This window comes from Gadus chalcogrammus, chromosome 1, assembly GCF_026213295.1.
Source record: "Gadus chalcogrammus isolate NIFS_2021 chromosome 1, NIFS_Gcha_1.0, whole genome shotgun sequence".
NCBI lineage: Eukaryota > Metazoa > Chordata > Actinopteri > Gadiformes > Gadidae > Gadus > Gadus chalcogrammus.
Genome location: NC_079412.1, coordinates 26,889,816 through 26,908,327, shown reverse-complemented (window position 1 = coordinate 26,908,327; position 18,512 = coordinate 26,889,816). Strand labels below are relative to the sequence as shown.

Sequence of the window (18,512 nt, the reverse complement as noted above, 5' to 3'; positions counted from 1 at the left end):
TAAAAAAACATTACCTCGAAACCAATATTCCTCGAAACCAATAAACAAACTAGAACGATTGCCATCTAAAAATCGGTGAAATTCAAAAGCATAAATTTCTTAAATTATCCTTAAAGGCGACATTTCCTGGAACAGCTCCGACCAGGGACTGGCATCCGCCTGTGAAATGGGGACATCTGGTCGCCCTAGAACAGCCACCATAACCTTAGGTGATGTATTTTGGTTATGGCATTGTGTTTGTTATAACGCTTAAGGATGTTTATCGGTCCATTTAATCCAGAGATTTAAATGAAGGAACAATTTTAGATGAGAGAGAAGCAGAAGTGCATAACAATTTCCCCTCATTATATTCGTCTAAGAATCTAAGACAGTTGGCTGGGTCTCCGCAGCTCGGTAGAGACAGGTATGCCGCTGCTTAGCTTAGCCCCGGGGGCCTAACGTGAGCTTGCTGCTAGCCGTACTTGGTTTCGTGCTCGGTGCCCTTCACCCAGGTTCCCGACACCATAATGAAAACGAACCCTCAATTAGTCCTTTTTATTTTTTTGCCATGTTTTGCTATACCCTTTTTTTTTTAACAGAGCAAAGAACATCTGCCTGGCAAAATATGTGGTGACGACTATGCCCTGAAACTTTTCCATTGCAAGCAATTTCACGCAGCATCAGAGACCTTCGTGCAAAGCCACTCAAATATGAAATCCACATTGCAGTGACAGTGAGGAGAGAGATTTATTCAAAGTTGGGGTTTTTCTCTCCTGAATTTTCAGATCTTTTGTTTGTCATAGAAAGACACTTTTGTAGACGGGACACCTGGGTGCAATAAAAGCAGATTCGCAGACGTGCATATCTTTAAGCTGGCGTCATCTACCAGCATGGAACCGACCTGAAATCATGATTAAAAAGGAAGAGACTCCCAAAAGCACGCCATCTCATTTCAGGCTGGTTAGACAGGGTATGCACTGTCATATGATATTATGATATTTAATATGATACCTACTTACTAATTGGCAGGCTTGACAAGCTCCTGGCAACAGGTGTAGGATAAAACCAGCCCAAAATCGAGGTAAGATCTCTAAATGCGTACACAAATCAACACCCACCTCGGCCTGCTCTGGACTGGAAGCGAGACCGTTCATTTATCACACTCCATCAATGTCACTGGGAAATGACCAATGCACAAACAGGGATTGGGTTAAGAATCGGAGTGGTGTTGCAAGCAGAACTGAAAAAGCAAAGGGGGTACGGAGCGATGGCGCCGTGCCAAGGCCCGCCAACATCAGGGAGAGCGATCGCCGGTGATGTCAGGGCTGTGTTACGCAGGTTGTCATGAGCACAGCATGCCTGCCTTGATGTAATGTAACTCTGGTACTGCCCCCCTTGAACCCCAGAGCAGAAGGTTGAACATTTAACGGCAGAGAGAGTTGGAGAGAGAGAAAGTTATCGAGGGAGGAGAGAGAGAGAGAGTCCGTATAATTTAGCGAAAAAGTAAAATGGAGAATAATAGGAAAAAATTAAGTAAACAAAACCAGACATATTGGAAGAATATGTTGGACTTCAGCAAGCAGTCCATCAATATCTAATCTATCACCATACTTCGTTTTCTCCCTGGGATTTCCATTCTTTGCGGGCCCCTCTATATATCTGGTTGGACAGCAGCGCTGTCGAAGCCAAATGGATGTTTCTTTGAGGAGTGACTACACATCGACGTCCAATGTACTACCCCGTGGGAAAACGGATTCATCATGAACCAAAAATAAATAAATAAATAAATCAAATAATAAGCGGCCCACAGCCAGGCCCCCCCCGACCCAGATGGAGGCTCTCAGGACGGGGGGGGGGAGAGGGAGATTAACCATGTGAACAGGGAGAGAGGGGCACAAAGGGAATCTAAATAACATGAATCTTTCCAGGTTTTTCATGTGGGTGTCAAGTAACAGGACCCCCTTTTGGCCTACTCAAACCCCCACTGCACAGTAACACACAAGCAGACCACTCGCACACAGCACTCTGCAGCAAAGCCCCCCCCCCCCCCCTCCTACCCTCCACCCCTGACCTGCTATTACATTTCAACCCTCACCCGCATCACCGTGCTCACAGCCCCTCCCCGATCCTTGTGAGCCATTTTCAGGTGGTTTCCACTTCCCCGTCTGGGGCAGATATATGTCTATGCTAAAAACACATAAACACAAACACACGTACACGCGCGCGCGTGTGCGCGCACGCGCACACACACACACACACACACACACACACACACACACACACACACACACACACACACACACACACACACACACACACACACACACACACACACACACACACACACACACTACGTGATGAATGAATGTGAATGAATGTGAGCCCATGGAAATTCGAGCAATGCAAAACACACACACATGTTGGCTATATGTGGAGCCTGGACACATTCCCTTAAAGGGATCAGATAAGAGCCGTATGTTCACCATATTACGGAGAGTGCTGACATAAGATAAACATGATAATTGCTGGTTGTGTGGGTGGCATGCACTTATGCAACGCATCAATTCAAGGCATGTCTGTGCTCATGCCTGTGTTTGTGACAGGGGTCTATGTTTGGTTAGGATTGGACAAGAGAGCACCGAGCGTACATTACCGACCACAATGGGAGATGTTCTAAGTTGTAACTTTGAAAATTCACACAATTCAGGGCGTTCCCAGTGACACATTCTCTCGAACGCTTTGACTGCACATCAAAAATATTCGCACTCAAGGCAATCCAAGGCACTTTGAATGAAAGAGGCCACCCAATTCATGATTACATATTTGATTTTATTTGACGTTGGATGTCTGCCCACCTGGCACCTCCTGCACTATAGCCTGCCAAGAAGGGCACTTCTCGGGGGGTAGGAGCCCCCTTCTCAAGTGTCCATTTCCCTGGTCTCTTTCTTTTCCCTGGGGGCTTTGTTCATTTTCAACAGAACATTTCTGACACTTTCAGTTTTTATTCATACGTGCCTCCCTTGAGACAGGGATATTTGGTTGTACAAACAAACTTGACCCCACGGTATCTCCAGTGTAGTGCTGCGGCAGCAGTGGCCGACCTAACGATAACAAAACCACCAGTGGTCAAACAACTCGGCCTGAATGTAAACCATGTCAGCCTCGTGCAGTTGGCGGCTAACTCGCAGCCCGAGCAAGGAAGCGTGTTGAAATTGATCGTTCCCCTCTTGCGATAGATAAAAGGGAAATCGTAAAAAATTAATAAAAATTAAGCATGAGAACGCTTTTTGGAAACAGACCCAAGAAACCCGGCAGGCAGTGTGGGGGGTGAGGCGCTTCAGATAAATGCCCTAGATACGTCGTGTGACCCTCTGGATGGGAACACGGCACCAGATGGAGCGGATGAGAAGATGTCCGATTTTTCTTGGCTCCCATGTGTATGTTTGGCAGCGGCTGCAGCTGTGGGGGACTGCTCGCGGTCTCCCCACCGCCACGCCACATGACCCCCCAGGCATTCAACCTACCTCATCTTTACGTAACAACGCTCCCCCCATTTCTACCCCGATCTTACCACCGTGACCCTCCCATCAATCAATCTCCAATCTCCAACGTCGACTGCGCTCTAGCTTTTTACCCCTGTGCATCTCCCCCTCCTCCTCCTCCTCCTCCTCCTCCTCCTCCTCCTCCTCCTCCTCCTCCTCCTCCTCCTCCTCCTCCTCCTCCTCCTCCTCCTCCTGTGCCTGCTACCTTTCCTTTCATTCCTACTTCCTCCTTCCTCTAAAAGCGCATCCCCCCTTGTCACTCAGTGTCAAGTTCCCCACTGGCGCCCCGTGGCTTCTGCCACCATAGGACATCCGGGATTAGGATTGTCTCTGTTGAACAGGGCCCTGTGAACGCGGCTCCTTTAATAGCACGCCAAGGGAACACACAGAGTTCCCAAACAGGCGGTCTAGGGGCTCCGTAATGGAGGAAAAATAGCGAAGCAGTGACGTAGCGCAATGTAACTAAGCCATTGCTGAGGGGAAGGAAGAAAGGCCCAATTAGTAGAGCCCGCTGCTGGCTGACTGGATGCAGCTGTGCAGTGGGGATGGCTGATCAGAAGCACAGTGAATGATAACCATCACCTGGGCGGCGATGCTGCCAATATGAGAGTGGGATAAGCACATATGCACACGCACACACAGACGGGGATACATCTTTAGATGCACGTTCTCATAAATGCGCGCGCACACACACACACACACACACACACACACACACACACACACACACACACACACACACACACACACACACACACACACACACACACACACACACACACACACACACACACACACACACACACAGACATCACAAAAGCCCACTCCCATAAACACAAACAGGCACATGGGTCGTGGTAATTGCAAGGGGCTTGTATTACAAAGGATAGATAGTATGCAATGAAGAGAGACAGAGAGTTTGAGGGAGAAAAGGAGAGAGATAAAAGGAGAGAGAGGAATGAAGAGAAAAAGAGAGAAAGATAGAGCGAGTGAGGTATGGCAACCGACAATAATAATAAGTAATAAAACACACTTTCATCGTCGCCTTCATCCCACCTGATTGCTTCATTTATCAACAGAAAGGCGGATGAAAGATTTGAAACAAGCTTTCAGAAGAGGGAAAGATAGGCCAAGGGTGGTTGGACAAGAGAGAGGGGGGAAGGACATGTAAGTAGAAGAAAAATGATCTGTTAGGAGATGTAGAAAAGGGCAAATCGTATTTACTAGACAATGTAAATATCTGTTCTTAGAGATGGATGATGTGAAGCCAAGGCAGTCAGTCAACGAGCTTGATTGTATCCGATACAGAATAGCAGCGTGACTAATAGTGTGTGGAGTTTAGGTTGTGGGCTAATGGCTTCTCGTACAAGCCTTCCCCTGCGGCCACAGGTTTCAGTCTATAGATTACTCAGAAAGAGCCGGAAATTACGAATAGGTGCCAGTGAGTGTTACGTCACCAGGCCCTTCAATAAAAGGCAGTACAGAATATTCCTTATATTTGATGAGGTGTACTAGAAGCACACACACACACACACACACACACACACACACACACACACACACACACACACACACACACACACACACACACACACACACACACACACACACACACACACACACACACACACACACACAGCAAATATAAATGCTTGGTGGAAAGCCAAGTGTCTGTGTACAAACCTGTGTGTCTTCATTAGAGCCTAACAACAGAGACAGTCTGGGAGATCTACGCAGTGTAGATCTCCCAGACTGTCCCCGACCTTGACAAAGAATGACAATGCATTGATTTACCAACCAATGTTCACAATTTCTGCCCATTTTCCCAAGACCAACCTGGCCTTCTCAGAATTAACTCTTATATTATTTGCTTGTTTACTTACTGGATTTGCGCGGTTTACCCTTTGTTGTCGGGAAGTTCTGGGGCTGGAACGGCAGATGGGTTAGGGGCTTATTTGTGTGTTTTGTGTGTTTATTTGCGTGCGCGCATGCTTGTATGTGCATGTATGCGTGGACGCATGCGTGCATGTGTGTATGTGTGGGTGTGAGCGTGCACGTGTGTGGGTGTTGGGGGGGCGGGGGGTAATGAAATGATCCTGTTAAAGGTGCCCTGCATAGCTCCGTGGGGCTGTTACCGAGATAAAGAGCTGTATAAATAAACCTCCCGGGAGTGTTTGAGGGAGCAGAGTATGTGCAGTGCAGCAAGCCCAGGGTGTCAGGTCCCAGTGGGGCCGAGGCAGGGGGGAGAGAGCAAACCAATATCCCCCCCTGCCACACCCCCAACACACACACATAGATCAGCTGGATGGACGGCTTGGCTTCCTGCTCAACATCAACAGGGGCTTCTGACCACATAGCAGGCTGCGGGGGAGAGCAGTGCTGTTCAATACAGATTTGGGGTAAGGAGGCGGTGGGGTGTGAGGGAAGGGAGGCTGAGAGGAGGTGAAAAGTGTCATGGTGAAGGGAGCTTGAATTACAGCAGCGTGATTTTAGTTGATTCAATGGTTGCTCAATTCAATGGCTGTTTGGGGAGAAAGGATACAGTAAATCTGAAGTCGAGTGGGGTGCATACAGGCCAACTCAGGAGCCTCCCTGGAGTGAATAAGTGACAACGATGGAGAGAGGGGGGGGCAGAGGAAACAGTCGGGCCGAACCGTGATAGGCCAAAGAACACACCTGACTAATTCATTGCACATGTAACACTCGCGGCAGCCGTCATTTTGGTTCCACAAATCTTTGAGGAAGGAAGGCCATCCCAGAACACAAATTCATGTTCAACATGTTTTCCAAAACACAATTATTATCATAATTATATCATGTACTATTTTTTGCCAATTTTTTTATTGTGAGACTATTCTAACTCTACCTCTGTGTGAGATCTTTCCATACGGTACATGTTAACGTTGTTCCAGTTTATTAGGTCTTGATATATATTAACTGTATGCCGTATATGCTGGCTCAACGTTTAAGGAATGGTTTTGATTTTAAGTTATATTATTCGTTCTTCTCGTAAATATTTTTTTGGGTGGGTGAGACAATAGTAGGCATGGTTTGGTTTAGGGAAAAACAATTCCAGTTTTACCTGGTTACCTGGTTTTAAGCCAAGCTGGCTGAGCTAGAACAGATTAGCTGTCAAAAACCACTACACACAACCCCAACCACGAACTGCTTTGAAAAATGACCTAATAGTTTCTGTTACATGACATTGAAAACATATTTATGGTCTCAAATATCACTTTCTCACACAATTCTCAGGTCCTTCCAGCAGCTTTCACACTAATCAAGGAAACAGTCAAATCTAAGCTTATTGCAGACCAAAAATAATTACAACGGGCAATTTTCTTGTCAACCAGCTGTTACGGGATACATGCTGCAAGACAGTCGCAGGCCCGCACCTACAGTTCCAACCTTGATGTACGAGAGGGCGGCTGTACTGATGCCACCCAGTGGGCACGCAAGGAACCGCTGCTTTCACGGGACACGGGACTGGCATGCGTTTTGTGTGAAATTTAGAACAATGCTACTTGTAGTTTCTAAATAAAAAGCCCTCTAAATAAAAAAATAATACTGTGTGGAATATCACGATACAATAGTATAAATAAAGTCATAATGTTCATCCAAAATAGACTTCTGTTGTGTTAATAATTCTATGCCGGTTTTCATTTCATACATAATTATTCCACCCCACAATGGTCCAAAAAGGCATTTTCCAAAGTACTTTTGATAACCTCTTTATTATATTCATGTTGTACATTTACACACAAACATCATGTTGACGTTATTTTATAACTAATCAAAAAAATGATACATATAGCATGAAACAAATGGGGAGTGTAATGGGAAACACCACCCAGCTATTACACATAGTGATGCGTAATCAAATTATCTGATCTCCACTCAGTCACATGAGGGACGTCAAAGTACTTAAACTTTTCAACTGCTTGTCAAACATAGCCTTCAGATGTCCATTCTCCAGAGAAAGCGTGTGCGGACAGACAATTTCTCCCAGCAGACGATGAGGAGTTAGTAAATTAGAAGCATCACTACCTTAAGGCCAAATGGAAACTCCTTGTTGCGGTTGAACGGAAAGGCTGAATCAGATAATGATATCATATGACTTATAGTGCGCTACTGAATGTGTACGTAGTTAACATGAACCACTTCACCCAACAATAAAGCAATTCAACATGTACTTAATCCAAAGCCTTGTCCACAATGTCATGTAGTTTCCCCATGGATACCATTAGATGTGATACATGTGATCACAGTGATTGCATGAAGAGTTGTGTTTAATAAATATGTTTTAAGACAGAATGTAGGGGACCAGTAAACTGAACACCAACACACCCAAAAGTAACAGTTTCTAAACCATTGATACAATCCGCATGCATATACATTAACCCTCCCGCCATTTATTATTGTGCGCTTAACAATAGCAATATAGACGCATGTTGGTCCACGTTTATTTAGAGGTTGATGATTGGCTGCCTGGGAGGTCATGGTATTTAAAGGTCGGTGGTGAGCTGTCCCTTACTCTGGATGAGCTTCATAATGGACTGGACAACCTCAGAAGTGGTGCCCTGCCCCCCGATGTCAGCAGTGTGCAACTGCAAGGACGAAACACATTTACAATTCAGGCATAGATTTTTTACATATGAGAAAAAATAAGATTTTCTTCGAGTATGTACATTGACAAAAAAATATTTTATCAAATAAAAGACAAAATCATCTTTGCTAGTAGATCTGGCCCTAAATCCAGTCGGTGCAGGGCAGCAAGAGGGCCATTCTGTGGTAGAGAATCTGAGCTGAGGACTGAAAAGCTGGGAGAAGAGGACTCACCCTGGTCTCGTTCATGCAGGTTAGGATCGCAGTACGGAGCAGACTGGCATACTCGTAGAGCCTTGTATCATCCAAAGAGAAAGAGTACAATTGAAACCCCACTTTCACATATGAGAAAAAATGCACTGTGAGAAAAGCACCACAACTGAACATGTATTATGGCCCGTCAGACTACACGATTTCAGCCCGATTTTGCCCCGATTCTTTCGTCGCAGACAAATTTGCGAATCGTACACGATTTTGACGGGTCGGCGACGAGACGAGGTCTTGTAATGTGACATGCTTGCGATCTGCGATGCTTTCGTCTGCGACGTGCGAAAACCCCACGACGAAAAGTTGGGCATGTCAGAATTTTTTGGGGAATCGCATGACGTATCCATTGTTGACATGAGGGAACCACGCCCCCAGTTGCGTGAGGGAAGCCCGCGAACAGCTGGAGCTCACGCGCAGTGTTTACCAACTGACTTCACTGCACTACGCTGAGTAGGAGTAACTGCTGCAAAAATGAATGCGATCAATGACAAGAAGAATGCTAATAAAGAAAACGATAGAAAATGGAGGAATATAATGGAGACAACTTTGGTGGAAATGTGGCGGCAGCAACGTCCCTGCATTTTCAACCCAAGAACGAGTCCACAATCTTTTCTTCTTTTTCTTCCTTTCCGTCTCTGTGCAGAGGACCACCAGCATAATGCCTAGTGCTAGGTACTCGGGATCCATTGTTGACGCTTTGTTGCCAGGCTACGTTGTTGCTGCGTCTACTTTGTATAGTTCATGTCACGCGCAACGCAACTACTGTGAGGAATTGCCGCATTGAGCAGATATAAAAACTACTGGAACCTTATGACAAAAATGTAAAAAGCATTTATGTTAGTTCCAAATCTTAGATTTTCAAAATATCGTGCAAACGTGAATGATACAAAGTAGAGAGCATCGCACCCTCGAATCTTGTAGTGTGGCCAGTCTTACGACGAGACAAGGCCCGATTTCCTGACTCTGTGATCGTATAGTGTGACATGGTAAATCATGGAGGAATGTCTGAGAATCGTGTAGTCTGAACCGGCCATTAGACGCAGGTGGACTCTTACTTGAGGTGGTCCAACATCATGCAGCTGGCCAGCAACATGGCAGTGGGGTTGGCGATGTTCCTGCCGGCAATACTCTTCCCCGTGTTCCTTGTAGCCTGAGAGATAGAAGCAGAGTGACGGCCTTAGAAAAACGACCGACCGGAGACTCTGCGGGCCGAGCAGCTATACTTTGCAGATGTTATATTTTCGGGTTGTTTAAAAATAAAAACAGCAAAGAATGGATCTTCTTCACTGCAATGGTTCTTTAACTGTGCAGACTGCTTACCGTTTCAAAGACTGCATAGTCCTTGCCGTAGTTGGCCCCAGGCACCAGGCCGGGGCCTCCGACCAGCCCGGCGCACACGTTGCTCACCACGTTGCCATAAAGGTTTGGCATCACCATCACATCGAACTGCTCCGGGTTGGACACCAGCTGTTAAACGAGTCCACATGAGTGAAACAAAAGTTTGGTTCATGTTTCTCTTGAAAAAAATAACCATTCAAAACCCTTTACAGCTACTTGTCCTAACTGACTGTTACCTGCATGGTCGTGTTGTCCACAATCATTGCGTCAAACTGAAGATCCGGGTATCCAGACGCAACCTCCCTGCAGCACTGCAAGAACAGACCATCACCAAGCTTCCTGTTGGGGGAATACATTTTTTAATACCAAAAAAGACAGGCAGTTAAGGTGACTTGATCTAAATGGCACAGGTGGCCCCCAGTAGACTCACATTATGTTGGCCTTGTGGACAGCGGTGACCCTGCGGCGACCTTTCTCCCGGGCCAGTTTGAAGGCGTAGTCTGCGATCCTGAGGGAGTTGGTCCTGGTGATGATCTTAAGACTTTCCACCACCCCGGTAACACTCTGCAGTAGGACAGAGCCATGGCACAAGGGGCAACAGATTCATGCTTGAAATAGCAGGCATGGCCCAAGCAGAGAATTAAATTACAGCGTGCATGTTAACCATTAGAAAACCTATAATTGCATCATGTTACACACGGTCAGTCCTTTTGGCTTGGCATCAAACAAAAACACATTTTCTAAATATGTATAGACTACAAAGTCAGGACTTAGATAGAAATAGACTAAAAACACACACAATGTCATTGTTTGCATTAGAATAAAAAAAGGGTTTGTGTTTCGGTGTACTGACCTCGTGCTCCAGGCTGCTGTATTCACCCTCGGTGTTCTCCCTGACGATCAGGATGTCAATATCCTTGTGTCGGGTCTGGACCCCAGGGAGGGACTGGCAGTGCATCACATTGGCGTACAGATCCAGACTGGTGCTGTGGATGCACATGAAGAGAAACCGATTAATAGGAAGGGAGACAAGCTCTGAACAATAATAGGTTTGACAAAAAAGGCTTTTGTCCAACGTACCGACCATTCAACCAAATCACTCACCGAAGCAGATTGTTTCTGGATTTGACAGAGGGGGGCATGGTGTGGTTTGTCTCTATGTTACCTGACAGAATAGGTAAATATAAATGCCATATATTTGACATGGGTTATGCACATTGACTATAATGTAAAATCTTGTGTATTCCCTAACTTCTATTTTCACATTCTCTTACCTTTAAGGGCAACTCCATTACGGCGGATGGCGGTAATGGCATTATTTATGTCATCTTCGCTGGTCATGGCAGAGTTGACGTTCACAACCTCAAAGTCAACAGGCACGCAGCTGAACCTTTTGACGCCAAAAAAAACAATCGGGATCTAGTCAACCTGAATGTCCCCCAAGCCAAGCACATTCAACACTATACAAAATTGTTACCTACACAGTAGACAAACGATAACATACCTGAAAACTTCTCTGACATGATTCAGCAGCTCTGGTCCAATACCATCTCCTGGGATGAGGGTGACTGTGTGTCTGCCTCCATATTTTGCCGGGAGCGGCTGAAAAAGTGACAAATCACACATTATGGAGTTCAAGACTTTATTGATTTGATAATTAATAGTAACATATAGTGGTTGAGTTTGAAAGAATGAAAATGAAGTATTTTGCCATTGAAGAAGTGCCCCTCAGAAAAGACTACTTACTATGTTCTCTCCCTGTTTATTGATGGACAGAAGGAAAAGCAAAGCAATAGTTAGTTCATTTGAGAGCCATGATAGATAGAAGGACACACCATTTAAAGGCCATTCCCCAGGTTAGACTAGATAAACTCCTCTCCCAAAGGGAAACCATTCCCGCAAATAAATAATGAAAAAAGGGGAGTGGGAAGCTGGAATGAAGACCGGCACCGAAACCACAACACAACAATTCTACCCATATATATTTTGTTAGAGAAGGGACATTAGCACCTAGTGATATGCGACCAGGAAGCAAGTCGATTTTTTCTAGTAGTTTTTTTAATGACAAACTGGTTACCTCTTGTACTGTGACATGTTTCTTGAGGAAAAACAATGCATTTGTAATTTGTAATATATTATGTGTTATGGCACATAATATATTCCATCTCCAAGTATAAGATTCAGTCTGGCCCGAATGGTTTCTCCCGCACAGGACAGCTCTCAAAAATTGCTGTACGGCCTATTTCAGGTCAGCCTTTCACAGGTTAAATCACATTGCGCCACCCAAAACATGCACAGGTTATATACTACTGGAAATCAACTATGTCACTATGCTGTTCAGAGCCTGACCTAAAATCGTTTTCATGGTCTAAATGACAGCTGACAAACCAGCTCCTTATTCACATTTCAACACTCGACGGCTGACGCTAGGATGTCAATGAGAAAGTTCACAACATGATTTAGAAGATTGTTTACCAATTTCAATGTTCACACATATTGACAACTTCACGTAATGTCCCCCGTAGGGCCCAAATGTTTTTTCCCACTCAGATCTAAACAATGGCTCTACGGCCTATTTCAGGCCAGAGTTGCACTGGTGCTGATCGTAAGGAAGATGTATCCATTGCAAAAATCGGATTAGAGATACATAATCAGATGGTCAATGTCCTGTTTAGCATATAACGTGGCTGTTTTTGGGCCCCCAAGATGATTTAACCAAAGGAACGCTGGTCTGGATTTTCTGGCTTGTCAGCTGTCCATTAGACCATGAAAAAGATTCATGGTCCCGGCCCATTCGGGTAATGGACTAGGTCCTATAGTGGGGGATATATGCCATAACACAGAATAGATCGACTCGTTGCCTGGTTGCATATCAGTAGCTGATAATAGGGAGCTGCGAATCGGGAGCTAACATCAGCTTCGTTGCGAGATGAATAAGAAAAACACAGGCTTATGTTGTTATTGATATTGTATTGCTGGGATTAGAGGTTATCTGAGACACTCACAGCAGCCGATGACCTCTCCCGACGGCTTGTCAGCGTTGGCCCGAACACCTAAAATACGTTGCCATTATAAAAGGGAAGAAGAGAGGACGGATGTTAAAAACTCTTCTTATTACACTAGGTATTATTCTGTTATTACGTAAAGCTAAACGACAGGTTTAAACAGTGAGCTAGCTCATTTAGCTGGTAGTTAACCAAATGACCTTGTATACAGAAAAAAACATATTGGATTTTAAACATCTAACTCAGCTTTGGAAGGCGACCAAAAGCGTAACAGATGCCTTTTCTTACTTTAACCGTATTCCCCAGTCGTCCACCCCAAAGGGGTTTGATAAGTTTGGACATGGAAAGCACAGAACTGGAAGCAGCCATCTTGGTTTCTAAACAGGATGTAAAGTTGAGTGTCGCACCGCAATGCTCGCAATCGCTCGCTTGTCCGTAAAGCAATATTAATATCATTTATTTTTATTTCTGAATTTAAGTGATATGGGTGTGTGCAGCACCACTGTAAAGACACATTGTCACTTTTATATTTTATTTTAAGTAATAAATAATTTCATATTCCCTAGATACTTGGGCGCAGACTCAGTGGGCTCCCGAGGTGTCGTGTACCTTATGTTTCAGGCTCGTGAGGCTCAGGCGGTCTATTATTCCGGAAGATACTTGATTGCCTTTAACACAGTCTATGGGTTTACCGCACTGATTTACACTTTGCTTCTCAATTATATGTCAGTGTCGTTCGACGAATATACTAGACCAAACATCGACATACCAGAAATGGCTCGGTTATTTCAAATATCCAATAGTTAATTTACAATAGCGTTGCCTCGATGAGAAAACCACGGAAGAAATAAACTCCCAGGTGGCAAGTAATTCTGTAAATCATCGTCTTTAACCTTGACACAATAGTAGGTAGGAATTGTTTCCTTTTATTCATTGTTGTGATGTTTTGCGCTGGATACGATTGCGCTTGACAGTTGTTCAGTTTTAATTTGTGAAATTGGTCGTATGCTTAATCCATGCCGCCTTGGTTAGCCTCGCCTTTGCATAATGTAACCATCATTGCTTGGCCGTTTTTCGCGGTATCTGTTTTTTACGGTATTCTCTTATCTATATTTGCAGGCCTGTGTACGAGTTAATCATGAGATTAGCAGGTTGGTAGACAATATTTATAATAATATTCATTTCAAAGTGTTGGCCGACACTGGTTGATTGGAAATGTCTACCTCTGCGACAGGTCCACTAAGAGGAGTAGCAGTGGTACTATTGGTCGGACTCACCTGGTTTTTGGCCAGCACGATATTCGGAGGAGACAGTGGCTCATCAGTGCGACATTTCTTTACTGGTAAACTAAATCAAATGGACACAACCTATGCTACATGTCATTCATGCATGTTTTTTGTGCTCCAAAACCTGTGTGATTTTGTTTTTGTTATTTTAGGCGCAAGTGAGGAGCCAACAGCCGGTCAGTCAAATTACAATGACCATGTCCAATGTATGGAAAGTAGTATATTTAGCTGACTAATGTATTGTGTTCTTTAGCAGAGCCTCGTCCCCGTAGGTATAAATGTGGCCTTTCGGCCCCATGTCCTCCAAAGCACCTTGCGTTCCGTGTGGTGTCAGGAGCTGCCAATGTGATCGGACCCAAAATCTGCCTGGAAGACAAGATGTGAGAAGCGATGCATATCCTCCTCCCCCTCTACGCTCTCTCTCTCTTTCTCTGTTTGTCTGTCTCTCGCTGTCCCCTTTGATCTTTATTTCTCCCATCCCTTTTTCTTTTTCTCTGTGCTGCCTTAACCAGGCCTCACATCTTTCTGGGGAGCTGAATGCAAGTATTCAAACTCTCGGTTTGTTTATTTGTTTGTGGATATCTCACCTCCATCTTTTTCTTCCTTGTCTCTAGTCCTGGCCCTCGTTTTCTTTCCCATGTTGTCCCTCATGGTCCTGTCACTGGCCATTGGTTAACAGATACTGTTGTCTTAACCTTGCCTGGCCCTCTGCCTGAAGCTAATGATTACATGTCTTCCCAGGTTGGTGAGCAGTTTGAAGGACAACGCTGGCCGAGGCATTAATGTCGCTTTAGTAAATGGTAAGACTTAATCCATCCAGGTATATGTTTCTATTTCCTCTAGGCTTCTTTGTTCAACGCTTTTGTCTAACTTCTTTATTTATCTCGCCTTCATTTCTGATATGCAGGCGTGACGGGAGAGCTGCTAGAAACCAAGTCTTTTGACATGTGGGCAGGAGGTATTTAAAACTTTTGCCTCCTCCAAAGGATACACACTCATAACCAACATGGGAACACATACTCCCCCGCTGATCATGACTCCTGGCTTTATATGCTCTATCTGTTGTTTTCAGATGTCTCTGACCTGCTGAAATTCATCCGACCGCTCCATGAGGGAACTCTGGTGTTTGTTGCGTCCTTTGATGATGCTGCCACTAAGTAAGTCCAAGGTGCTCACTCTCCCTTCCTTCCTTTTCTCCAAGAACGTAGGGGGGGGACGCGGATGACAAAACTGTGGAATAAAGCAAAAAGTAGTTTCCAAAATTTCCAGAAGGTATCCAGGATCAAATGAACTGGATCAACTGAGATTGTATTAGATTCTACTCAACCTAAAACCCTCTTTTGAAAAGTTTGCCGCGCTAAATCACGGGTAAATCTTGGTTTCTGCTTGAAGGTGTGTCGTTACTGATGTCGCAGTTGTCTTGAGCCGATGGCACAACAACACATACTTTTATTGCCTGCATAGTTTTATATTATATCCTACCATAAGTCTGATTGGTTAGTTTGCGAGTCATTTATTATGTTTGGGTTGTTTCAAACGGACGGAGACACATAATGATAACTCATGATTCATCCAGTTTGATGGCTCATTGATAGCTGATTAATTATTTCACACTTTGGGCACTAACACTTTGAGATTGTTTCACACAAATTTTGCAGAGTGCCACACTCGCTGAAACATGATGTGTGTGTGTGTGTGTATATATATATATATATATATATATATATATATATATATATGCTCACTTTGGTCCGACCTCAGATAGACCATCCCGGGCGCATTTAACCTGGTGGTGGAAACGCAAATCAGCGCAGTACGCCTTGGCTGTAGCTAGTTGCTGTGTAATGCCCGGATATTGTCATAGCCCAACTTCACGCCTGCAACATACGGTAGATGATAATGGTTAACAAATGAAGACAGAATTCTGGTTGCGGTAGAAAATACATGATCAAAACCAATTTATTTTCTATTATTAATCACATATTTGGTCAGAAGCTATTTTGTAAAATAAGCTTTGAAGAGATATACCACAAGTACCCAAACGTTTGATTATAAACGCTGAAGAACTTCTGGAATTTCTCAATTGATTGGTTACTTACAACTTGGCTCCAAGAGCTTGTATTCAAAACAGACGTTTACTGCAAGTGTGCATTTACTTTAGTGAACGTCACTTCTATTTAGCAATTTCTCCTTTGCAGAATGAACGATGAAGCCAGACGACTGTTCGAGGAGCTGGGCAGCACGGCTGCGAAGGAGCTGGCCTTTCGAGACAGCTGGGTGTTCGTTGGCGCCAAGGGTATCGAGAATAAAAGTCCATTCGAGCAGGTACATGGTCATTCCTGAGGGTGTTCCGATCAGGAACCTTTGTGCTCATCATCGATTGCTGGAAGTAGCGTCGTCAGATTCTGAACACGGGGTCTATTTGAAACTGTCTTTACTGTGTATCATTATTAATTCATTTAACTATTATTTAACAACATGGTACATTCAGTTCAGACAACGTTATCGATTCCAACATACATAGGTCCATTTAAGGAAACGACGAGCATCAGTAAATACAATATGCATATTAATGATATATTATTAACGAACCCAAAATATATTTTTTTATTTTTACACGGTATTAATCTTCTTATCTTCTACATAGTAACTTATGGTGACCGTTACTTCAATGAGACAGTATATTAGAGAAAATGTGTATAAAATCCTATGTTTTTACCAGTCCCAGCCGCCCAGTTTTGTTCTTTTCGTGACATCACGAAGGGACGGCGGTGTAGTGTGGGTCAATGAGTGGTTTCCGTCTGGGCAGCAGTCGATAATATCTTTGTCTGAGAGGATTACCATTCTCGTTCACTTGTTAAAGTATAACGCCACATGTGTGGCACATTTCCTCTATCGCTCATTATTACGCTCATACCCAACGACGGTACAAGCTTAAACAAAAAATGTAATAGAATTAAGAGATGAGAAAGTATTATGAATTCACAACTGATACTTATGGCAGGCAACATGTGCAAAATATTAAACAGACCGGTGAAGCCATTTTAGCAGCACGACTGTTTTGTGTCACTCGGCTCTTCTGATCTGGCTTTATAGAGATCAGTAATCAAACTATTTAGAACGATTAAATTGGGCTGATAACGATCCAACCATTCCCAGCTCCCTCATTGATTTGTGATTGGAATGTTCTCACTGTCGATAACACCAGGTGTCAAGATAAATTATTTGAAGGCCTAAAGCAAATTGCTGTTAAATATCTTTTCTTCTTAGTATAAGTAAGTCAAGGTTGACCGGTTGTAGCACAGATGTACAGATGTACGTATATATTGTCATTGTCTTTTCCTCTCGTCAGCGTATGAAGAACAGTAAAGGCAACAACAAGTACGAGGGCTGGCCAGAGTCTCTAGAGATGGACGGCTGCATACCTCTTCGCGCACCCCTGGAGAGCTAGCTCCCGTCTAGAAGTCCTCTTCCTTTTCTTCTGAGCAAGTCAACTACAAAGAACGCCTGGAGCAGCTGACGTACTGCTCATGAGCCCCTGATCTTTCACTGTGAACCGTGCCTGATAGACCTCACCAGCCGATAAAGGCTTTGAATATTTCAACTTTAATTTACTTAGTCCGACTCTTATGTTGTATTTTTGCCCATATCAGACACTTTACCTTGGATATGTTTTGATGGACTACAATTTCAAGCATGCAAAGGTGCGAAGACAAGAGGCGTTCCTGCTTCAACTTCGGGCAGAATTTAGTTGGTGTGCAAGAATTAAATAGAGTAAATCTGATGGTTCATATGTTTCAGGATTCCAATGCAACAGGACATGAGTCTGCACGTTTTTTTGCCACTGTAGGCGAAAACGGTTAAGTTCCTTTGCAGGTCTACAACTTCTGTGTCCTTCTTTTTTATCTGTTGGCAAGACTAATCACTTTCATGACATTTGCCGCTATTAATAGTCTTATCAGTGAAAATAATACTATAGAAATATTACCTAAGACATTTAATAATCAGATTTATATATGATGATGAACTTCTTTGACTACCACTACATCAGTGCGTGGCTTCCTGTTCTTGTTCTCTATATGTACTTATTGTTATTTCATGGACATTGTTCTGCTTTTTTAACCTCTATTGGTACTGTTCGGTTTTGCATTTAATAGTATCCGAAGTAATTGCTGCAAATCTATGCCCAATGTTTACATTATTATTTTTTGAAAGCCAACCCTCGTACTATTATTTATAAATATTATTGTGGTAACTTGCTTTTCTCTATTTTGGGTATGTTTTACTCCAATGTATTCATCAGACATCTGGCTATTCCAAATCTTTGATGTATATTGTAGGCACCATTGGTGTAAATGGTTTGGTTGGTGTAGTTGCACTCGTGATTTCAGATGCTGATCAATTCAGTGTAATCTAGGGTCTTTGAAATAAATTTTAAATGTCATACTTTTCCATGCTCTTTTTGTTTATAGTTCTTTACAGATTCCACA

The 18,512-nt window shown here is 43.8% G+C and overlaps 2 protein-coding genes across 7 annotated transcripts; one reads left to right on the top strand and one right to left on the bottom strand.

Annotated features, from left to right (window-relative positions):
• Window positions 1-7,223: 7,223 nt before the first annotated feature.
• On the bottom strand, window positions 7,224-13,135 carry idh3g (isocitrate dehydrogenase (NAD(+)) 3 non-catalytic subunit gamma). Of its 2 annotated transcripts, XM_056598848.1 has the most exons (13): window positions 13,025-13,135; window positions 12,737-12,784; window positions 11,478-11,489; window positions 11,236-11,333; window positions 11,006-11,121; window positions 10,836-10,896; window positions 10,585-10,717; window positions 10,162-10,295; window positions 9,968-10,070; window positions 9,714-9,860; window positions 9,449-9,543; window positions 8,361-8,421; window positions 7,224-8,128 (listed from the first exon to the last, which is right to left on the bottom strand). In XM_056598848.1, the coding sequence occupies exons 1-13, from the start codon at window positions 13,103-13,105 to the stop codon at window positions 8,027-8,029; spliced, it is 1,191 nt and encodes a 396-aa protein (XP_056454823.1). In that variant the 5' UTR covers window positions 13,106-13,135; the 3' UTR covers window positions 7,224-8,026. The 2 variants fall into 2 exon arrangements, with proteins under 2 accessions (XP_056454823.1, XP_056454829.1); XM_056598854.1 differs by lacking the exon at window positions 11,478-11,489.
• On the top strand, window positions 13,096-18,486 carry fam3a (FAM3 metabolism regulating signaling molecule A). 5 transcript variants are annotated; one of them, XM_056598870.1, is made up of 10 exons: window positions 13,096-13,645; window positions 13,856-13,887; window positions 13,971-14,078; window positions 14,175-14,198; window positions 14,276-14,402; window positions 14,764-14,822; window positions 14,930-14,980; window positions 15,095-15,179; window positions 16,221-16,347; window positions 17,375-18,474. In XM_056598870.1, exons 2-10 carry the CDS (start codon window positions 13,875-13,877, stop codon window positions 17,471-17,473), a joined length of 693 nt encoding a protein of 230 aa, XP_056454845.1. In that variant the 5' UTR covers window positions 13,096-13,645; window positions 13,856-13,874; the 3' UTR covers window positions 17,474-18,474. The 5 variants fall into 5 exon arrangements, with proteins under 5 accessions (XP_056454845.1, XP_056454863.1, XP_056454856.1 ...); XM_056598888.1 differs by having other exon boundaries at window positions 13,291-13,598; window positions 14,279-14,402; window positions 17,375-18,468; XM_056598881.1 differs by having other exon boundaries at window positions 13,293-13,645; window positions 14,279-14,402; window positions 17,375-18,467.
• The last annotated feature ends 26 nt before the right edge of the window (window positions 18,487-18,512 follow it).